General features: G+C 35.0%; 4 protein-coding genes and 1 long non-coding RNA gene across 5 annotated transcripts; 2 read left to right on the top strand and 3 right to left on the bottom strand.

Annotated features, from left to right (window-relative positions):
* Positions 1 to 15: 15 nt before the first annotated feature.
* On the bottom strand, positions 16 to 3,972 carry DGAT2 (diacylglycerol acyltransferase family). Its single transcript, NM_001306044.1, is given in 9 exon segments — positions 16 to 272; positions 729 to 816; positions 1,190 to 1,287; positions 1,532 to 1,618; positions 2,349 to 2,504; positions 2,603 to 2,709; positions 3,248 to 3,333; positions 3,423 to 3,497; positions 3,589 to 3,972. Coding segments are annotated over 9 exon segments (1,059 nt in total). The 5' UTR covers positions 3,849 to 3,972; the 3' UTR covers positions 16 to 170.
* Positions 3,973 to 7,859: 3,887 nt separating this feature from the next.
* Positions 7,860 to 8,792, bottom strand: LOC105646333 (uncharacterized). Its single transcript, XM_012232176.4, has 3 exons — positions 8,445 to 8,792; positions 8,239 to 8,355; positions 7,860 to 8,171 (listed from the first exon to the last, which is right to left on the bottom strand). The coding sequence occupies exons 1-3, from the start codon at positions 8,790 to 8,792 to the stop codon at positions 8,094 to 8,096; spliced, it is 543 nt and encodes a 180-aa protein (XP_012087566.1). The 3' UTR covers positions 7,860 to 8,093.
* A 337-nt stretch (positions 8,793 to 9,129) lies between these two features.
* On the top strand, positions 9,130 to 12,710 carry LOC110008639 (uncharacterized). Its single transcript, XR_002285784.3, has 3 exons — positions 9,130 to 9,269; positions 9,612 to 11,263; positions 12,429 to 12,710. It is a non-coding gene; the product is annotated as an uncharacterized LOC110008639 (long non-coding RNA).
* Positions 12,711 to 17,241: 4,531 nt separating this feature from the next.
* Positions 17,242 to 21,354, top strand: LOC105646331 (subtilisin-like serine-protease S). The gene is made up of 11 exons (XM_012232175.4): positions 17,242 to 17,570; positions 17,680 to 17,777; positions 17,888 to 17,985; positions 18,067 to 18,225; positions 18,463 to 18,574; positions 18,716 to 19,244; positions 19,322 to 19,416; positions 19,508 to 19,750; positions 19,840 to 19,954; positions 20,085 to 20,271; positions 20,628 to 21,354. The coding sequence occupies exons 1-11, from the start codon at positions 17,451 to 17,453 to the stop codon at positions 21,188 to 21,190; spliced, it is 2,319 nt and encodes a 772-aa protein (XP_012087565.1). The 5' UTR covers positions 17,242 to 17,450; the 3' UTR covers positions 21,191 to 21,354.
* A 257-nt stretch (positions 21,355 to 21,611) lies between these two features.
* On the bottom strand, positions 21,612 to 23,118 carry LOC105646330 (uncharacterized). The gene is made up of 2 exons (XM_012232174.3): positions 22,798 to 23,118; positions 21,612 to 22,258 (listed from the first exon to the last, which is right to left on the bottom strand). Exon 2 carries the CDS (start codon positions 22,239 to 22,241, stop codon positions 21,792 to 21,794), a length of 450 nt encoding a protein of 149 aa, XP_012087564.1. The 5' UTR covers positions 22,242 to 22,258; positions 22,798 to 23,118; the 3' UTR covers positions 21,612 to 21,791.
* Between the last annotated feature and the right edge of the window lie 735 nt (positions 23,119 to 23,853).

Raw genomic sequence — 23,853 nt, 5'->3', positions numbered from 1 at the left:
AGTGCTTGTGCATATGGGAACTACAACTTTTTATTGCCACAATAAGGGCTTATTAGCTGTGCTACATTTCATTCCCCTCATCATCAAATGAATACAACATATGAACAAAAAGGGTATAAATAAAGGACAATGAAATCCTGCAAAACTAGATGAAGCTCCTGGCTTTGGGGTCAAAGGATTTCAAGTTTAAGGTCTGAATAACCCACCCGTGCTTTGTGCCTTTCAAAAAGATCTTTAAGTGACGCAACAAACTGTCTGTGTACTTCAGCAACCTGCAAAACCATTCAAATGCAAAGAAAAACATACCACAGTGGGACAATGAGAGGCAACTCGGTAAATACTTATATATACACACACATAGACATACATATACATATACAGGCTCCTTCCGCTTAAGTAGCTGTCTTGTAATTCGGTTTAGTGTCAGTTGCTCAAGGCAGTACATGTGCCACTAAATGTCAGGAATATCAACTATATATTTATTTGCAAGCAATTGCTCAAAAACATATTACATTGTTTCTGCACTCCAAAATTGAACACTTTAAACAAAGCAAGAGGGTATAAAAGATGTGTATGGAGTATGAACTCATTAACTATGTTAGAAACAAGGAATTCCATTCCTTTAGTCATAACCAGAAAAAAAAATTAAATACACTTGTGGCATATAGTTAATTTCGGAAGACCATATGTAATACACTATACCAAGTAGATCGTAGCATCATTCATACCTCTTCCATGGTAGGCTGTGGATTTTTCTTCAGCTCAATTGGTTTACCCACCACAACATGCATTGGATGTTGGAAGGGTAAAGGAGATCTGAAAAGAGACGAAGTGCATAAATACCAGAAAAGAACAATTTCTTTCAGTAAACAGTAACAAAAAATCCAACTGCATGTAGACATAAACTGTGAGACAGATCTGTATAAACTTTTATGTGTATATTAAAATGAAAACCATAGATATATACAGACCTAAGTCTATGTGGCACGAACAAAGGAAATGTAGTAGGTAAATTAGTTGTCTCTTCTCTACTTCATCGATTTACACTGTTCTAAATTTACTGGTAAAATATTTAAGTGCTTCTACACATGAAATCCATGACAGATCAACAGAAAGAACGTAGAGTAAACATAAAGTGTAAAGTTCAAAATCACAAATGTTTTCTAAGTTTCTTCACATCTATATTTACCCGAGAATTCCCCAAAAGACAATCGGGGTGAACTTAATAGCTCTAGCAAATTGCATAAATAACTTGCCATCAGGTTTCCACCATTTGTAGGCATGTGACTGTTGCAAGAATAAAGGAAAACAAAAAAGTTAGACAACTAACAAGTTTTTTGGGTGATCCAAAATGTATAATAGACAAAAATAGTATCCATTAATGCAACAAAGACCCAAAAAAAAAAAAAAATCACTTCAATGACGAAGTCCAAGAGAAGAGAAAGAAAAGAGCAGGTATTACAATTAGGAGATAAAAGAACATCTCTGTACGTCACCTAAATATGAAAAGAAAAGGGAAAAGAACCAATACTTGACCATAGCAGAAAACTGGAACCAAGGGTTTGCCCATCTCCATAGCTATTCGAATAAATCCTCTTCTCTTGTTAAGAAAAGCAATCTGCAGAACAAGAAACATGCAAGATAAGCAACCCAACTGTCTAATTAAGTAACACCTCAAGGACCTCACATACCAGGGAAGTAAAAGTGTGAGCATTATTTCTCCCAGGTAAGATAAAGAAGAGACAAGGTGGAAAAGGGGGATGCAGGGAATCAATGATGGAACACTTAGAAAAGAAAAAAAAAAGTACAAGAGCAATTAGATGAAGCTTATTATTAAAACGAAATTTATAGAAATTCCAAGCAAACATGTCATGAATCACTGCTATTAATAACCCCCATGCCCACAAGTAAGAAAGAGAAACCAGAAGAAAAAATATCAGGCTTCCCTTGGACTAATGGAACTAGATATCAGAAAATGAAATCAAAGACACTTCAGTTAAAGGGAATAGGGATAGGAAATCAGGAAAGAAAATGTTTTTCATTACTAAATTTTTCAGTCTCTGCCTCCAATTGGAAAACAAAGAAAGATATCCTAAAGGTACTTGCACATCCAAAGTTGGAATTATTAGCAACTTAATATTGGCCATGCAATTGCATGGCTAAGCACAAAAAATGAGACAATAAAATCATGAGATTGTGCATTCTCAAAATAAATCCTACTCATATGCCAGATGAGAAATCCTAAATCCAAACTTGCCAAGAGCAAAAGCAATAATAAAATTTAGATTTCAAAACTATGCACATTAAGAAGGAAATGAAATATTGTATACGAGTTTGAAGAGTAAAACCTCAGTTCCATGTTTCATATAAAATGTCTCTTGAACTCCACCAGGCACCACTATGCAACTATAACCAGCATCCAGGAGGGAAGTAAAATTTTTCTTTGTTGCTGGTGTAAGACCACACCACGACCATATATGCCTTAAGAAAGGCGTGTAGAATACCTAATCATTGATCCCACATATGTTGAGAAAGACAAACTCTAGAGTAAGGTTTTATTAAAAATATACAAGGCAACAGAAGAGAGGGTGGTGTTTCTTACAGCACTACTTGCAAGGACCTTTATTTTAGGAAGAGGCAAGAAACCCACATGGTCTGCAAGTACGACCACACCAAGGGGGAAAACTGAATGTGGCTCATAACCGAAGACTGGAGGAGGCACAAAATAAGAATGTCACTGGCACAAAATAAGTCACAAATTTTTTTTTTTTTTCTTTTTTAAAGTGGTAAGTGTAACAGGATAATCGGAACTCCATGGGAAACCATGACATCAACAACCTGCTGTACTAGTTTAGGAGGTAAAATCAATACCCAACCGGTCAAAATTTCACAACCAGCATAAAGATCCAAGGTCTAATGTAAAAGCAGCTAAAAATGAAAGCAATTCACAAAATTCACAAAGGGCAATTTCTACAGTCCTGTCAAAAGGCATAAAGCAAAGAGTATAATTTGGATTACAGAATCAAAATGATGCTCAAGGCATTTAGATCATGCTCAAGGCATTTAGATCGAGTTAAATCATTCCAGTAAAATGGTATTGAGATAGGGGTGTTCAGCATTTGCCGAAATAGAAGGAAAAGTCATGAAATTTTATTGACTTGAGCTTTCTTGCTCAAAGGAAAAATGACAGGCATTGCAGGAAAATAATGAAAATAAAATAAAATAAGGAGAGCGAACGGAAACAAACCATAAGCCCGATCAGAACGAAAGGCATTTATATCTTCAACATGGAGAGTAATGGGAAAATGACTGCAAGCGTGCCTACATATATACCTGTGTATATTTTTCTTTCAATAATTATTGAAACAAAATAAAAGGAAAAGAACAAGTTTAAATCAAGAAAGGAGAAAGAAAGTAAGCACCTGCACAGACGCCGACCTAGCCTACTGCCATCGTTGATCGGAATAATCATAAACACCAAAAGCAATCCAACAACTCTGCAAGGAAAGAAGTACATTTTATATTGTTTTTTAATTCAAAATCTTTATATCTTCAAGAGAGAAAAAAGAGGAAGAGAAAAATACTAACAGAAGGAATTTGGAGAAAGGTAGGAAGAGAAAGGAAAGAAAGAGCAAGAGGAAGTTGAAATGGATAGAGCCAAGCCATAACCCCAAAGCTACAACTGCGTGAATAAGATTCGTTGGGTATATCTCTCTGGATTTGAATATGGTCAACTCTCCATTAGTATTCTTCTGTTTCTTCTTTTCTTCTTCTGCCATTGCCATCTCCATCCCCATTTTTTTATGTTTTCTTTTCTTTCTTCTGCCATTGCCATCTCCGCCTACCATGTGACATCATTCATTAATTTTGATACCTGTCTCTGTCTGTCGTTGTTGTTGCTGTGCAGGAAAAAGAAAAACCGGCAAAACGCAATACGTCTCGTTTTTCCACCCTAATGTGGTGTTAGAAATTGAATCCCACTTCAACTTGAAACCTTTTAATCGCCATTGACACTGTAGGTTTTGTTGGGCCTACCGCCAGAGGTCTCTCAGTCTCTGGTGGTTTCTAGTTCCTGTTAGTTAGTGCTATTTTATTTTCTACGCGCAGTAATTGACAATGACCGTATGACTGTGAATCGTTAAAGGATAAAATTCCCTGAAAAACAAGACAAAATGCTTAGCAGACGGAACAATTGGGCACACGTTTTCCTGTTGAGTGGTGTGCTGTGGTTTTTGAAGTTTGCACGTCATCCCTCATTCTTACAGGTGTCGATTAATGGATCGGTGTCTTGGAAGTCAAAGGATGACCCAGCATTTTGGGATGGCAAAATCACCCCTTGTGTTGGATATCCATCCCAACTCGCTCTGAATCAAACGAGTCAAATCCGCGTCATTCAAAAATGGGCAAAGTATTGATCTTCAAAATTAAGATATCCCCTTCAGTTTTTCGTCCACGTGAATTAACTCTGTAATTTTATTATTTTAATTTTGTTATATTTTTAATATTTATTTTTATCCATCAAATAATTCGGTTCATAACATTTTAATTTATAAAATTAGATTAATTACTGTTCCATTCTTATAAATCGATTCTTTTTTTCAATTCTTAATACAAACAGATATTTTAGATTTACCAAGCAGACAAATATTCAGCGACATTTAGCAGCTATGCATATATCTAATGAAAATACAATTCTTGATATATAATCATTTATATATCCTCCATTGTCTCCACTGTCGTTTTAAATGAATACACAATCAATCTCTATAGTTTACTCTCTTTATCGTCGTTGTCAAAAGGCTTAAGCAACCCATAAGTAATTCCCATTGCAATCCAACCACCAGCCATCACTCTTACCGCAGACATCCTAATTGGTGAACCACCAAGATAAGCTCCTACGCCACCAAACAAAGCCAATGCCATTGTAGTAATCACTGCAATGGCTATCATCCTAATACCATTTTGTGTTACCGCAATGGCAGGCACCATCGGCACAGATGATCCGCACAAAAATGACAAAGCCGACGCAGCTGCAGCCTTATAGGGGTTTGTCATCACCACTTCCTCCGTATCATCTTCTTTCACAGGAAATCTCCCAGGAGTCAGAACAGCCTCAACTATGATACTTGGCGATGCTTTCTCCATTGGTTGAGATGTAGAGACACGTCTATTACTCTCGCCAACCTTCGTTTCTTGCTCAATGTTAGCCAGACCAGCAGGGATGTTGATCATGATCGCAGGAGCATCCTCCCTGCCATTTTTTGAGCTGCTGTGAGAAACAATTACCTTTTCGATATCTCTTTGGGTAGAGACGGAAACAAACTCCCCAACAGCCATACTACAGGCACCCGCAACCGCTCCAGCTAGTCCAGTTAGGATCATGGATCGTCCATCTTCTTTTGCTGCACCTACACCAAGCATTAGTGATGTAGTGGAAAGCAAACCATCATTAGCTCCTAGAATGGCTGCCCGAAGCCACTGTGCTCTTTGCAGTCTCTTGGCCTTCTGATAGTTATCATCAACCTTTTTTATCTTATGTTCTACACAATTTTCTGATGTTTGAATTGAAAACATGGGACGGAACGGATAAATAGAGAGCTAAGTAAAGAAACAGAAAAGGAACTGTAGGGAAGTGTGGTGCTGAGGTTGAGACACACTCAGAGCACGTGGAATGAATCTATATATACTATGACTATATCATAAAAGGAGTGTTGGGAAACTGAAAAAGATTCCATTCCAACAGGATTGGGTTTCTTCGGAAATGGCGAATAAATATATAGGTGATACCGTGAAATTTGACTAGTGGCAAATTAGCGTTGAGGTCTAAGATGCTGTTGTCCCTTTGCAAGAAAATTTGCATGCGTATGAGTCTGCTTTTGATTCCTCACATTTCCTTGTTTCTATCTAAGAAAACTCCTAAAACACTTGCTTTCAAGCTTTTCACATTTTTTGATTCTTCCTAAGATAGAATAATTTATACCCCTGCATTGCAGCCAACTTACTAGCTGCTCGTATCAAATGCTTCTCTATCAGAGAGAAAATAACTAGAAAAATCCTTCTTTTTGGATATATTCAAATCATTTCTGATTGTGTTTCCAAGTTACCTGACAGTGATCACTGAAGCAAGGAACGTTGCCACCAACAACCGTGCTCTACAAGTCCTCCTTCAAGAGTATGCATCATGTATCATTAAATGATCTGCAATTCACAAGTGTATAACTCTGCGGAGACGATTCGCATTCATTTTATACGCCAAAGATTCCTCGGATAAGGAGGGGGCTTGGATGAGAGGCATCAACCAAGTAACATTGAAAAGTTTTACTCAAAAGCATTCTGCTAAGCAGATATGAACAAACCACCACAGACAGCTGCCTCCCAATCTTGTAATGGTTCCAAATTTCCATTGTGTAATTTGAAACATTATTCACTCACTTTAGATTCCACCCTTTCTCTTAATAGAAAAAGTGAGATAAAACAAAATTTGGTCTCATAAAGAATCGGCTGTACACCAAGTGAGTACGTCAAACGATTGCTCTGTTTAGTATTCCATATAGATTATAATAAAGTTAGCCTGACTCAATTCATTCTCTAAATCATAAACTCCATTGGATATGGGCTCAAATTGAAAATTAACATATGTGCCAGACCACTGGAAGACTTTCTTGACCAAGGCAATTCAATCAATGCTAACTCGCTAAACTAAACATTAATGCATTATCATTCATAATGATATCATGAGCGCTTTAGGGCGCCTCAAGATATACTGCTACCCAATTACAAAATCATATCAATAAGGTCTTGAACTCCATTTCGCATCACAAATTGGTGGCTGGAAAATCCCATGAATATATCTCTTTGAAAAGCTATCTTCTGTTCATCTTTGTAACAAAGGATAACGGTGGCAGGTCTAATTGGGATGACAAATTAAGATTGTGTTTAGGGTTTGCTTTAGGGTTAATATGAATTGTGGTTAAGAAGTTGACTAGCGCAAAAAGGGATTAATAGATGCAACAGTGTTCATAGACCTAAATGTGAAGAAAGGAAAAAGGGAAAGATAAATAGGACCAGGTAGCTAGTTGCACCTTGAGCGATCAAAAAAGGATGAAAATCAGGCTCTCATTCACACCTGAAAACTTTAAGAAAATTCTTGTAGAACAAATGAATAATCAACTGAAAGCATTACATATTTAGAAAGATACTATCTTAATATTTTGTTCCTACTGCCCCAACACGACCAACAAATGGACCTAAACATATGTTGCTTTCTATTTTCAATTCATCAACAACTGTGTGGCACCATGACCTTCTAAAATATGAAGACTAAATGGCATCGGTTTAAATAAATGTGAAAAAAAAATTCTGTTACTAGAAAAACTCTACAAGGTACCAAGTTCATGTCTAATCTAGACCTTGTCTTAATTTCCCAAGTCTGTTAAATTTCTCATTTTCTTCAACATGGGAGTGCTTATTAGCTGATGCTTTTGCCAACATATCAGGACCATCTCACAGTGTATATATTTGTCAACAAGATAAAAGCAAAGCAAAGTCAGAAATTATCTATACAAATCACCAAAAAAGTATCAGGTATTTGTTGGCCAAGAGTTCACCTAGACAAGGCTATGCTTCATGCAATATAACAGTTGCTAAATAGTTTTGCAATGAATTTGATGTTTTCACTAAAAAAATGGTATTAAAGTTGCAAAACTCTCAATATAACGATATAGGTGCTAATGCTATCCCTTTTTTCAAAAGCTAGAGTGAAAATCCACATCCTTTTGGATGTCATTGCACTAAATGAAAGCATGATCCAAGAACAGTTTCCTGTTCTTATAGAATAACTATCATTCTTGTACACACGATAGAGAAACAGGTCCGGTTACCCAGCAAATTAACCTGGACATATCTCATTGTTGAGAAATATAAAATATTCTTGAGTATGAGGTCAGAATACAAATGGTTCTCTAAGGTAATTGTAGTATTCACAATAAGTATAACCTAAGACATTCACAGGTAAACTGCACAAATGTAATAGGAGAAGCAAAAGTGAATTGAAAATTCAGGAGAGGTACTCATGTACCAACAAAGATAAAAGTTTAAAGATATCCATCCCTCTTATCTTGTTCCTCAGCTTCTTTGTTAGCAGTTTGAACGGATTTGAACCACAAAAATGCCTGCGGAGATAATGAAATTGTAAGAACAGCTGAGAAATTTTCAAATTCTCAACAAATAAATGCTTACAGAAGTGGGGATGCCAGTAAACGCAAAGAATCCGAGCACTGGAGCGTAGAAGATGCTGTCGGAGTTAAGAATTCCAAAAACTGGATTTTTATTCACATACTCGAACACAGAACCTATCTGCATTAAATTTCAACTCTAATCAGTGAAACAAGTCATCACCTTTCAGGATAGATAGAGCGGAAAAAAGAAGAAGAAGAAGAACTTACGGCAGCAATTGCTGTAATTGCTGAGGCAAGTAAATAAACGAAAAAGGGAAGCTCGACGCTTTGCTTTACTGAATTGTCATTTCCATTGGCTTCATCTCGAGCCCAAGGAGGGGGCTCATCAGAATCTGGTCTGGCCCAAGATGGGATACTTTCTTCGGACTTGCTGGATTTTGCAGAACCTTCGGTTGCCGCAACCAATACAAATCTATGGTGTATTTTCCGGCTTCCATGAGTTATTCCGATTGATTGATTCAGATACAGTGTCCTTCGCCTAACACCTAGAAATAATGTGGAGTGTGAAGCATGGATTAAGCTCGAAGTGCACGAAAACAACAAGGTTGCAGCCATGGTTTCCTTCTTCTCTAACCAACCAAAAATGGAGCAAGGCTCTGAAGGTAAGGTCCTGCTCAGCCACACGTACGCTTATGGCCTGATTCTCAGCACAAAATTCTAATAATAATAAAAAATAATATTTATTACTATTACTAAAGTTAGTTAAAAAAGTTGGAAAATCATTGGTAAACGGCAACGTTTGGCATCAACGGTCAGTGATATCGTTTCATCGACGCAGAAGACTTGTTTCGCAATTGTGAACAAACACCGAACGGCCAAATTGAAATTTATTTGCCTCTCCAAATTACTATCATTTACATCTGATGTCTGTCATTCTCACTACTTATTTTGCATCTTTCTTGCTCTGATATTCTCTGTTTGAGTGAGGCTAATGAGCTGGATGACACGGAGAAGAAGTGGTTGACAGAGAGGATGAAACTGCTGCTTTGTGGAGATTCAGGCCAAATTCAAGAAGATACGAGTTCTGCGAAGGTACCCATATTGAGAGAGAAACATAGAGTACATGTATTATTATTTTCAATACAGGTTGAGTATTTAATTTGGTACATTTGAATCAATAGAGACTTATTTTATTTTTGGGAAAGAAATTTGGTCTATTTGAATAAAGGTTATTTAAGAACCTTAATATTAAATTGCTTGAATTGTAAGTTTAGATAATTTTTCAAAAAGAGTCAAATTGCTTTCTTCTACTGATGCTTACAAGCAGTTACATGTGGAATGAATTCCCCACAACAATCACAACAACAAATCTACATATGAGTAGATGATGAAAGATATGCTAAATTTTATTTTATTTCTTGTGAAAATTTGTAGGTTGTTCGGGAATGAAAATGTCTTGATAGTATTCCTGGTAGACATGGTGGGAATTCCCATGGTATTTTCATAAGTCTCTGTGTTTATAAAACATTGTTTGATTCTCCAGTAAGGAGATGTCATTTTCTTTTATTCTTTTTCGTCTTATTATTTTCCTGTTGATTGCAAGAGGAAATGGATACAAAGTTGACAATCTATTCTTGTTTCAGTGCTTCCGAGCACGTAGAATGAAAGAAAAATTAAAAGAGAAATATAATACAGCAAGTTTAAATTCTTCTATCACCAACAGAACATAAAGCTGCCATGTGAATTTTTGTTCCTTGTATGGAATTTCATCCCACTGAATAGAATTCTCTCATTATTGTCTTTCATTTTTTTGAAGTTCTCCTGCATTGTATGTGCTCGGAAACTTACTTGTTTCACCACATCAGAAATTGTTTACAGAGGGGGTCACCTAAGATTACTCTTTGACTTTATTGCATCATGAAATACTAACCCAATAGCATCCATCATTTTCCTAAAATGATTTATTCTTTTCTTTGATTATTATTTATGATTTTTTCATGCAAGTTTTGGTATGTTGTAGGAAATTGTATCATGTTTTGTGTGCTTTTATTTATAACTTCACATTATAGCCAAGTCTGTTTTGTTTTATATTTCCAAGCACACAGAATGAAAAAATTTCAGTGAGAAACATGTAGCAAGTTTATATTCTGCTAGCATTAAAAAATAAGAAAAAGAAAAAGAAAAAGAAAAGGCTGCTGTATTTTTTGTTCCTTTCATGGAATTCCATCCCCCACTCGATGTGCTATATGTTCTATTAATGGAGTTACTGTCTGATGAAAATTTACAATCACTCTTTCTTGCTTTTTTTTTGGTTGTTGTGCATTTGAAATTGAATGGAGTTACTTTTTGGACTGGAAGTACTTGATCTAATACACCATCTAGTATGTTTGATCACTCATTATTGGCCTTATAGTTTTCATCATTTTTCCATGTTATTGTCCATCTTGTGCTTGTTTATTACTTAATAAAGCAAATGATTTTAAAAATTTTCACCAAAATTGTTTTCTTTTTTCAAAATTCCCTATTTCCCATTTTATGCTTTGCTTATTTCTGGCTATTAATTGAACAGAGCGGAACTGATAGCAAATGATTCATATAGCCAACCCCGACTGATTTGGGACTAAGGCTTAGTTGTTGTATATATCTTTTACCATGACAATTATTCGTGTTTTTTTACAATGCAATTTTCTGTGCATTTGGATTTGTGTTCAAATGATCCATTTTTAAGTGTTGTTGCTGGAGGTATACATTAATGATTCTAATTCTGGAGAATGCCATTTCATTAAAAGCGACTGTTAAAGGTACCAAGTTCCATTTTCTCACATTTTTATTACAATTTATTTAAAAATTCTGTTAACTGGTTGTTCCTTTTCTCATCTGATATGGGAACTGATAGTCACCATGTTACTTTATGGTGGTGATGATACAAATGTACTTCTAATATCATGAACTTAATGGTTTATTTGTTACAGGTTGGTGGTTAAGTTTAGGAGGTATGGCAGGAAGCTGCATTGACTGAAAAGCATGGTGGGGGTTTACTTGGAGTCATTAAAGAAATCATTTAATGGTAGATTCTGAACTCACAGGTAAATTCATATCTATAAGTTTATCCATTAAATGACTTTTTTGATATTTATCTGCGTGTACAGACTTCCTATTTTGTGTTTAACATTTAATACATGATCAGGAATATTGCAAATGTATTCAATTTTCTCTCATTTCATCATGTCAATTTTTCTTTTTTCTATTTGGTACAACTAAGGGTCATGATCTGTGATCATGGCGTCCTAAGAGATCTTTCCTTAACACCTTTTAATTCCATGGGGAAAATCCAACTTATGATAACCTAAGTGGAAATTCAGTGCAGAATTGTATAGGGCTACTAGGCAGCCATTTGCCTTGTTGCTGCTTTCTTGTTGTATCTGTGCATATCCATAATTGTGATCTCCAAATTCCCGTTAAAAGCCTTCTTTCGCCTGCTGAAAAGGTCAATATTCAGATGACCTTATGTGGCTGCATCTGCAAACTCTCAGCAGATTCCATTTCAACAATCATTGGCCTGAAACTTATGATGATCAGTAGATAGTGCATCATTCTCATCATTTACTACTGTTTGCAAAAGTCCTGTTTGCTTTGAATATCATTGAATGGTTTTCAATCAGATTTTGGCATATTGGTCTAAAGTGACCCATCTGGGTAAGATTAACCTTTCATCCTCCAAGCCCGTTTCTTACTCTATCCTAATTTATATGTTTGATGGCACAGATTGAAGCAAGACAATGTATTAAATGATGTCATTCGTGTTGTAAAACTGCTTGAATAATACTCTGGTTAACTAGACATGAATAGCTCATTTTCTTCCATTTTCTAGAGGTAAATATTTCTAGTAAATGTGTCATTTCATTTTTCAGTTTTTTGTTTCTATTGGCTAGCATGATATGTATCTGCATGATTAAATGTGTAGTTGCTGGTATCTGAAAGTTGAAACAGCAGTAGCAACATGGTTCAGGTCCCTTCATTGTGTTTATAATTCTAATTGCATTGATTAACGTTGTGAATTGTGTAGCAGTGTTTGGAGTTTTGTGAGCTTGGTTAGCTGTTAGGTTGGGGAGAGAGCAAGAAAGATGAAGGGAAAAATCTCTATTTGTTTCATTCAATTGGTTAAAAAAATGTGATACAGTGCCCGAAGCATCCAACATTTGTGAGGTCTGAAAAGAATTAATGCATTTAGTTTTCCTCTTGCTTTTGCAGAGAGCTGTCTCCGAGGCTTGGATATAACATTCAGATTACAAGTGCATTAACTCTTCTAGAAAGTCAACAACCACGTGCTTGGTTTCAATCTACACTACATATTTACATTCAGAATTCTAAATTAGAATTTTCACTAATATTAGGCTGGTTTCAGTAATTAAATGAACTTATTCCATTACATTTGAAATCTTGTATTGCATGCAAAGAAATCAACTGGTTCTATAAATTGATGGAGATTGAAGGTCTGACAATGGAAACAGAAAAACATTTTGGGTTGTTGAACTTCCCATATGCTGTCTACTGACTTCAATAACATTTCGCTTTAAGCTATCGTAAAGTTAAATAGATGGAGATTTTACAGCAGTTTACAAAATACTAAAAAGATGCATTGCTTGTCGAGAAAATGGAATTTCTTAATATGAAAGGTTAAAAGCACTAACATCGTATTTTTTCCTCTTGACTCGTGAAAAGGACTTGCTTGATAATTTCATAGATTAAGTGTAGATAACACTTATCATCCTGACTCAAAATAATGACAAATTTTCCGGGCTCAGAGTAAACCCTCGCTGGCTGCATATACCTTAAAGCAGGGATACCTTAAATGCAAGCCAAGGGTAATTAAATATTAATTGGTCGGCTTATAAAAATGATTAACTTCACTTGGGAAATAAGGCAAGTAATGATTGTGAATTGGTTTTGGTTTGAGTAAAATGGAGTCATATCATATGATTTGAGCATCACATAAAACATAAAACCATCCTATTCTAACTTTTTATTTTACCATCAAATCAAATCATATCATATCATCATGATTCACGGGACAGAGAAAAACTTGAAAGAAAGCTTTTAACGTCTCTGCTTTTGCACCGAAATGCCACCGCCCGTTTGCCATGGATGCTCGCTAGCCAGTCAACCACCACACTCGATGCCCTTGTTAGACATTATGGTAATAATAAGCACACAACACTATAAAAGAAAATTGCAATCTTCTTCATCATTATTTCTACAATTTTAGATGGATCATTCATTTCTACTTTCCTTTATCAAGCATTATCTCATAGTTCAAAAAACATACATTAAAGGTAGGTTAGTTAGTAGCCGTTGGCTACAGCCCACTCCACTTATGACTGAATGATATTTTACATGTGGTTAGCATTAAAAGTATTTAATACAGATAATTATACCCAGCGTTGCGTTCTACATATAAAGAATGTGTAATGCTCTGTCAAAGAAAATATTAAAAATTGAGATAGCCATGTGCCTGGCTTGGGCTTGGACACCAGCTATCTCTTGTAAAGACGCTGAAGTTCCATCAAACCTGTACACTCTAATAATCATTTTTACTTCTATCAGGAACCAATTTTATAAAAATTATAATTATTAAAACATAAACCATACGGACATATTCTTTTGTACAAGCCTCAACTCATGGGAATTTTAAAAATCTTACTTCTAATCTTATTTGAGTTATATTATCAATAATGCTTTGAAAATTAATATTTAATTGTGATTTGTTTAAAAAATTTAGTACTAATATGAATAATTATTAAGAATTGACGAGTGTTACTCAAATTGATTTGAATAGAAGTAACGATCGGTCAAAGACTCATTCAATCATGTAATTAATGTCCAAGATTCTCGCTCAATATTTATAACCGAGATTCTTGTTTGGCATGTATTCTATCAGTTAAAATAGAAAAAAAAAGTACTATAAATATTTATATCTCATCCTATTAGAGGACACGTTACAAATCAATAGCAATTTGTAACGTTACAAAGAAGAAACAGATACTTACCTTCTCAGTCCACCACATCTGAATAAAACTTCCAAAGGAAACATGTCTTGCTCGCTGGCAATGCGTCACTTTTGATTATGACCTTCAATATTGTATTCACATATATTATTCTACTTAACGTTATTTGCCTGTGATTTTTCAAAACAATTTGAGTTTTAAATTGAGTAATTCACTATTGTAATTTGAGATAAATCATTACACGTATTAAGCTCGCATTGGGCAATTACTATTATATTATCAAATATTAAAGAAAGTAATATTTTATAACTCACTTAAATTTTAAATATTAATATGAGCACTACGCATCCGAATATTATAAATGATAAATGTAATGTTTTGATTTTAATCAAAACATTGGAACAATAAATTAAAAATTGTTGCTAAATAAAATTTTAGGCTACAAATTAATATATTAAGACTCTATTTATATTAAAAATATTTTTAATTATATTATATTAAATTTCATTACGCTGAGCGGACGATCTCTAATAGTACGAGAGATTTGCCAAGATGCGTTGTGGGATACTAAGGTCATGTCATAACATTACAAATCTCTGTACCTTAACGGGCTAATTAATACTCATCACATGTGGCCAATGGACATTGGTAACTTGTTTAATTATTTCCATAGCCTCCAAATTAAAAATTCTCATATTCAATCATTGGATACTTTTTGCTGATACGGAATCCATTGCTTGCAATTGGACTGAAGAATATATACTAAGCTAAGCTAATAATGAAAGAAAGCCAGTGTTATATCTTAATAATTGAGTATTAGTTAATTATTACAGAGAGATGCATATCATCAGTGAGCCTGTCTACTTAATTTGTTATGACAGCTTTATGATATGAAATTATGAAAACAAGGAAACAAAAAGAATATTAGTGGGCCAGCCCACTAATTTTAGAGAAGATTTCCAATTTATTAAAAAAAAAAAATGCATTAGCTGTTTAGCTTTAGTTGGATATATTATATTCATACTCGATGGTCCAACATTAATTCCTTTCTTTAATTAGTTAATTTTGCACATGCATTGCATAACCGGTAGATTTTCCAATACATGATTTAATATAAATTTTGAAACGTAATGGTCCTACTCATCTACATGTTATTATACTCTCCCGGTCTTATTATACTCATTATTTGTGTTCACATACGTACATTTATAAAGTTGAGTACACTTTTACGAAATGTATAAAAACATAATCCACAAAAGAATTAAATCCTAATTCTACATTTCATTTTGTCGACATAGAGCACAATTATCGGACACAAAGCATTATCATTTTCTTAAAGGTTATTGTGCCGCTGAATGAATCAATAGATATGAGAACATAAAATCAAAATTTGTGCATATATCAGTAAGAGTTCATATCCTCATAAAAGTAGGGTGTAACAATATAAATCTGTAACTATTTTATGCTGATCACCCAAGAAAAATACTCATGCTTAGTCATATTCATGACTTGTACTTAAATTAGTGTACGCTTCTTAGAAACTGAATATAAACTTAGTTAACAAAGTATTACAATTAAATTTATCGAAAAAAAATTTAAATTTGTGCTAAAATTAAGAGTGTAAAATGGATATAAAGACTTTTTTTTTTTTTTTTTAAATTAGTATACAACAATTAACATGTATGGTCATATTATGAAACTTGACCAATGTACATATTCTTATTCGTGCTCAAGTCTATAAATTCAAGCACATTTCTACTAAACTGCTCATAAATGTATTTGTTACTCATATTTTGGAAATATAAGATTATTAATTGCCCAATCCACATTTTGTCTACCACTATAATCCTTAATTGAGCCAAAAAAAAAGGTCATAACAGAGGTTATTTAAAAGTATTTTAGACTTTCTCCTTTGGCATTCTGTCCAAAATTTCCATTTAAAGTAAAATTCTTTATATTAAACAAACACCCTAAATGAAAATTTTTCTCTAAAGATAATAGAGTAATTAAATAAAATGTGATCAAATTATAATCTTCACATATATAAATATAGTGCATAATCTAAACCTTTCACTCTAAAAGTGAGACATCACATTCTCTACACAAGTGAAAAGACCATTCAGAATACATCTGATCGATAGTGAATTTTAATTATTTTTTTTTTTAGTTAGTTTGAGTGAAGATAATCCAAGATTAGAGTGTGTCTCTTTTTAATAAAATTTTTTTATTACAAATTAAAATTTCAATAATAAATTAGAGGTTATTACAAAAGAATGTCAAAATTGAAATAAATTGACAAAATGTAAAATAGTTGAAATAGCACCAATTTGCAAAGAATACACTCAAAATTTTACTACAGGTATTCCTCCCAAATTCATTTAGATATCTATTTAAATATTTGTATTCGAATCGGTTTAAAATCTTACTACATGTGTTCATCCTAAACTCATTTAAAATAGTATCACAGATACATGCAAATTTTAAACTATTTAAACCTCAACTTATTTACAATATGTCTTTTTACTAATAAATGGATATGATAAGAGTATCCACGACCAAACCTATTTAATATAACGAGTGATAGATGAAGAGCATCTAAAGTCTTATACTTTACTTATATTTACTGCGAAGTAATTTTACTAATCATAATGGTCCCAAATCTATTTCACGGGTCATATTTGTCCAAAATCCATTTTTCCGTATCCTCCGAAACAGACCGGAGCAAGCCAGCCGCCCGCGGCTTCCATCCCAAACTCTAATGCATTAGTCGGAAGTAATTATGCAGTGTAACATTTTAATTCAAGGTGGTAGCGTGACACAACATAATTGATCATTTTTTGAAGGGGCTCCGGAAATAAAGGGTAAGTTTGGAATTTAAGGAGAGTTGAGTAGCGGAGGGAGACAGGGCGGCTGTTGGCTGCTGGCCTTTTTTGGTATTTTGCTCTAAAAGCAAAGCATTCTCCTTCCAATTGGTCATATTTTTTAAGTATATTTTAGTATTATAATATTTGCATAATATCTATCCAAATATATAAAACCATCCCTTCAACCAACAATCTTATACTCTTTTTATCTCTTCTTTTCCTTTCTTTTCTTTTCTTTTCTTTTCTTGCCTTTATACATAACGGTATACCTCTGAATGTGAATGTGAATCACCCCACTTTCTTTTCCTATTCACTTTCTGTTTTCTCTTTTCAGCCATTAATTATTTTTCTAAACGGAAAATTCTTTCACATTACTGAAACACCAACGGTATACACATTCAGGCATGGCTTCAGTTTCAGTTCTTAGTCGCCGTCGCCGTCGTTGCAGTGGATGGTGGCTGTTGCTTGCTGTTTTTGTCGCTGAATTAGGATTGTGCTCTTCTTCTTCTTCTTCAAAGCCTAAGGTGCTTTATGTATTGTTTACCAAGTGTTTGCGTAATTGCTAACTTCAAATATATTGTGACAGGGTTTTTCATTTGCTTACTTTTGGCCTCATGTATTGTTTCTTTGCAGGTTTATGTGGTTTATATGGGAAGTAAAACCAGTCAAGACCATCCACGCCACATTCTCGCCAAAAACCACCAAATGCTCGCCGCTGTTCATGGAGGAAGGTCGCACCTTTAACAGTTTCTCCTTCTCTATATCTCTATATGCAATTTTAAATTATAATGTATTTTTATCACTAGTAGTGACTCTTGTATTGTGTCTCTCCACAAAATAGCATTGAGCAAGCGCGGGCCTCTCACCTTTTTAGCTACAGGCATGGTTTTAGGGGATTTGCCGCCAAGTTGACGGACCACCAAGCTTCCCAGATTGCTAGTAACTCACTCAAACTCTTTATTATTAGTATCAATTTTATTTTTGGTTTATTTATTAAATTTAAATTACTTTTTTTTACAGAGATGCCTGGGGTGGTCTCTGTATTTCCCAATTTGAGACGGAGACTCCATACCACTCACTCTTGGGATTTCATGGGTCTTGTGGGCGAAGAAACCATGGAGATTCCAGGACATTCTACCAAGAATCAAGTCAACATTATTATTGGTTTTATTGATACTGGTCAGGATCTCAAACTGCTTCCTCTTTCAACCCTTTCTTAGTTGAAATTGAATTAGCAATAATTTCTTATGGTTTAACCTTGATAATGATAGAATTTAAAATTCCATCCTTGCCTTGTTAACTGCCTCTCTCCATCCTTAGCTGATGTGGGACATGTGTGCTTTAGACGGTGAAAAAGTTCTAAGAGAACAAATGAATAAGGGAACGTATGTTTGATCTAATCACCATTTGAATCAGGAATTTGGCCTGAATCTCCAAGTTTTAGTGATGAGGACATGCCTCCAGTACCAGCTAGATGGAAGGGACACTGCCAATCAGGAGAAGCTTTCAATGCGTCATCTTGCAACAGGTTCATTTCATGTTATATATACATATATATATATATATATATATATATATATATATATTGAAAAGGAAAATTAAATGATTCAATTGTATGGACACTTAATATTGGAGATCTTCAATGTCAGTTAAAATTTTTATGACACAGGAAAGTGATCGGAGCAAGATACTATAGGAGTGGCTATGAAGCTGAAGAAGCTGCAACCGAGGTATTTTCTTTTATATCTCCAAGGGACAGCTCTGGCCATGGCAGCCACACAGCCTCTATTGCTGCTGGTCGTTATGTGTCACATATGAATTACAAGGGGTTGGCAGCTGGGGGAGCTAGAGGGGGTGCACCTATGACAAGAATTGCAGTGTACAAAACCTGTTGGGACTCGGGTTGCTATGATGTTGATTTACTTGCTGCATTTGATGATGCAATCAGAGACGGTGTTCATATCTTGTCAGTGTCTCTAGGTCCAGATTCTCCCCAGGGAGATTATTTTAGTGATGCCATCTCTATTGGGTCATTTCATGCTGCTGCCCGTGGAGTGTTAGTAATTGCTTCAGCTGGAAATGAAGGGAATCAAGGTTCTGTGACGAATCTCGCTCCATGGATGATCACAGTTGCTGCTAGTTCAACAGACAGGGACTTTGCATCAGATATCGTTCTAGGAAATTCTGCTAATTTTACAGTAATGCCATTCCCTTTTCCTATTCAAAATTTTCACTTTAAAGGACAAATCCTTACTAGTTCTCACTCATGAAATAGGGCGAAAGTCTCAGTCTCTCTGAAATGGATGCCTCTGCAAGGATCATCTCTGCCTCCGAAGCCTATGCTGGATACTTCACTCCTTATCAATCCAGGTGAAGCAACAGGTACTTGAAAGCCAGTGCAATTTAAATTTCAATATGCAAGGAAAACTTAAGTTATTTACTTTTTTATTTGTTCTTGTAGTTACTGTCTAGAAAGTTCCTTGAATAGTACTAAAGCCAGTGGGAAAGTCCTTGTCTGTCTACAAGCTGACAGTTCAACCGAGTCAAAGCTGGCCAAGAGCAAGGTAGTCAAACAAGCTGGTGGAGTTGGGATGGTTCTTATTGATGAGGCAGATCAAGATGTTGCCATTCCTTTTGCAATACCATCAGCAATTGTTGGAAAGGAAATAGGGAACAAGATTCTATCTTATATTAAGGACACACGGTTTGTTTTTTCACTTCTCATAATGGACTCCCAATACTTTTAGTTCCAAATTCTCCAGTTTTTTGATCCAGACCGTTCTACCATAATAGAAATCCAATAGCAAAAATATCGCGGGCAAAGGCAGTTTTGGGATCTCAACCTGCACCTCGAATTGCAGCATTTTCTTCCAAAGGACCTAATGCTGTAACCCCTGAAATTTTGAAGGTATATTTTAACTATAGATTCTTTAAATTCTTGAAAATGCTTACTGGATTTTATAATTATTGGTTAGACCTTTTTTTATTTTTCATTTTTCATTACCTTTCTTCCCCTTTCTGGTACTCCTGCTTTGTAGCCTGATGTCTCAGCTCCTGGACTGAACATCCTTGCGGCATGGTCTCCAGCAGCTGGCAAAATGCAGTTCAATGTTCTTTCTGGAACTTCCATGGCCTGTCCACATGTAACAGGAATTGCAGCATTGATCAAAGCTGTCAATCCTTCTTGGTCTCCATCTGCCATCAAATCTGCAATCATGACTACTGGTAAGTTCTCACTGTGCATGTCACTCTTATAAATATTTAGAGATGTCCATAGGGGTTATAAATGAATGGATCTTTGTGGATCTTTATACTGCAGAAGTACCTCCTGATTTTAGAACTGCTCAAAATTTGGTCAGGCAAACAACTTGGCTTTCTCTTCTTTGTAGCCTCATGTAGTGCTCAAACTTGAGCCTCCAATCACCCTTAATGCAAACATTCATTCTCTTCATTATAATGTGAAGAAATCAGAATGAACTTATCTTGATCTGCTGAGCTTTTCTCACCATAAATTTGCTTAAGCATATACTGTATTTTATTCAAAACTCTAAACCATTAACTGATCACCAATATACATGCAGCTACCATCCTTGATAAGAACCGCAAACCCATTACAGTGGATCCTAGCGGAAGCAGGGGTAGTGCATTTGATTATGGATCAGGTTTTGTTGATCCAACAAGAGTCCTTGATCCCGGTCTGATCTATGATACACAGCCAACAGATTATAAAGCTTTTCTCTGCTCGATTGGTTATGATGAGAAATCACTACATCTGGTCACCAGAGACAATAGCACATGCAATGAAACATTCACAACAGCTTCCAGCCTGAATTATCCCTCTATCACTGTCCCAGGTCTTAAGGACAGCTTCTCTGTAACTCGAACAGTGACCAATGTTGGCAAACCAAGAAGCATATACAAAGCTGTAGTGTCTAATCCTGTTGGGATTAATGTCACTGTTGTGCCAAAGAGACTAATATTCAACAGCTATGGCCAGAAGATAAAATTCACTGTGAATTTCAAGGTGGCTAGTCCATCAATAGGCTATACATTTGGGTTTCTGACATGGAGGAACAGAAATGCACGAGTCACTAGCCCTCTAGTTGTCCAGGTTGCGTCTTCAAGTTCGGGCTTGCTGAGATAAGATGGCTTAATCTGTATATATTGGTTTAGGAGCTTTGAGACCCTTGCAACCCCACAGTTCATATACTTAGATCATACAAGCAAAAGAATTATTGTAAGATTTGTTAAATTTTTAAGTCCTCGGCAATATATATAAATTCAAGAAATATTTTTTCATTCTTCTAATTCTGTTTTTTCCCTGGGTTGTCTATTTTCATTTCTGGGTCGATAAAATTTACGAAATTTTTTCAATTTTTTTGCATATTATCGAGGATTGGCATACGGATAAGTCAAAGCTACTGCATTCAATCCACTGGATTTATCTGATGGCAACTAAATCAAAACAATAGACTATTGATGCAATGCAAGGACACCCCATAGAAAACTTTGAATAACAGTAACCACAAGCACCTGCTGTAAACCAAATGCAAAACTTGCCAAGATTTCTACACAAAAGCTCATATGTTAAAGATTTATACCTTCAGATTTTAAGATTGCATAGTACAAATCAAATCTTGAAACTGACTTTGCTTCAGTTATTTATAACAAACAAAAAGGATGAACCAATAAATACATCTAGGAGCTCATCTACAAGTGCACCCACCTAGAAAAATTGCTTGGAATTATAAGGATGGCAACTCATGGGGATACACCACCGAAGGATCAATTAGGCCTTCCAACACAACAAGCTGGTCTAACAATGCAAGCTTCTCATCTTCAAGAGTCTTAACCTCATCTTCAACTACCTTCAACTCTTTCCCTAAACCAAAGCTTTCTTCCTCCAACAACAAATACTTCCTCCTAAGTGCACGGTATTCATTCCCTGATGTCGAGGAGTCAGGCAATGAATCTGAGTTTGACCTCTCTTGTTGCTGGATCAGTGGTGAGCCCTCATTCTTCAAGTTCCTTCTGGAGGCTTTCTGGCTTGTTCTTAGAGGGCCCTGCACCTGTTTAACCTCTCTGAGATCATTGCCTTGTAATGAAATCAAGGAAGCTCTGGAGGCCGGGACTTTCTTCTTGTGTGGCTTGGATTTTGTGATATCCCCAGATGGTGGCATCCTTGGATCTTGCATGTTATTCACCAGCAATACTGCCAGCAGAAGAAACAGAATTTCAGCAATCTAGAATCTAAGCTAATTAGAATAGTTTCAGCAGAAGTGAAGTATGAGATGTATTGTAATGACTACAAGACGCCAACCTATTATATCAATTGCATAGAGCATGCAACTAAAAGATTCATCAGCAAACCCATACCTTATTGCTCTATTTCCTTACAAGATCAATGGAGGGGAAATATACAACGACAACAATGTTATGGGAAACGAGTTTCTGAGGAGACAGATATCTATATATCAACTAACAAAAAACACTGAAATTTTCTACTTAAATTTCTCTATTCGCCAAGGTAGTGTGATGAATAGAAAACCCTATCGCAATCAATATTACTTTTCGTAGCATTCAATTAACCTAAAAAATCTAAGTTAGGCCTGTTTTTTCTTTCTTTTTTTTTTTTTCCCCTTTGAATTAATCGAAACAAAACAATTGCAGGAAGGGATAAAAATCGGGGCAAATCAATTTCAGAAAAGGATAAAATTTGGGGCAAAGAAACAGAGTGTAGAAAAACATTACCGAACAGCTATGGGAGATACAATTCTTGATAAACAGCTACAGGGCAATGGCGAGAGATGACTTTGAAAAAGCTTAACGCGCTTCCATCCCTCCTTTTATGCTCCTAAAATTATGCAATCCTTGGCGTTATTTTGTCTCTGAGGCGGTAACGTTGAACGCAGGGCAGGGCCTCCCCCGACACTCAGTAGAGCTCCAAATCAGCCCAGCCGAGCCAAACTTCAGAGAGAAGGGTAATACCCGAACTCAGACTTGGACTTGCCTTGTTTCAAAATATCCAGACTTAAGCTGGATTCAATAGGTTGCAGATGAGCTAACGCTCGAGCTGGGCTCAGATCTAACCTCAGCTCGATTAAATCAAAATACACAATTACAATTTTTGTTTTATGAATTACAATTAAATTTTAATTCAACTAATTTTAAACAATCTTAATTTTCACCTTATTTATACTCATAATTTAATATTTTTTAATAATAAATTTAAATTTAAATACGAGGTTTTCTAATTAAATTTAAAAAAATTAATTAATCCTTAATAATATTTGTCTTTTTTTTTTATTAAATCTTGGTATTGAAATATAATTTTTCTTTTTAATATTAGATATAAATAAGCCATCAACGTAATAATTGAATTCAAATATTAATTCTTTTAATGTCAATTATAAAATATGAATTTTAGTTATGTGATAAGTCTTTTCTAATTTAAAAAGGATCTTTGAATGCAAAAAGTATATATAAACTACATATTGCACATACCTAATATATAAAAAATTCTCAAAATTCATATTAGTTTGATTATGTCTTGACTACAAACTTATACCTTATTTGCGGTGAGACTTTGACGTTAGTTGAGTGTAAACTCTACATTCAAAAAAGTTTTACCAATAAAGTTTTTAAAGAGTGTATTTCTCATGTTATGGAGAGTTCTTATTTAATCGTCTTCAAAAAATCCAAATAGGCTTCACCAAAATCCTTTCGGGTTCTTGCTTTTATCTTTGATTGCTTACATTTTAATCATAGGTCTCTTGTAGGGCCAACATTTTGGAATTCACGTCCACA

This window comes from Jatropha curcas, chromosome 4, assembly GCF_041381405.1.
Source record: "Jatropha curcas cultivar XTBG-Jc1 chromosome 4, XTBG_Jcur_1.0, whole genome shotgun sequence".
In the NCBI taxonomy this organism is placed as follows: domain Eukaryota; kingdom Viridiplantae; phylum Streptophyta; class Magnoliopsida; order Malpighiales; family Euphorbiaceae; genus Jatropha; species Jatropha curcas.
This window is presented reverse-complemented; position numbering and strand designations above follow the sequence as displayed.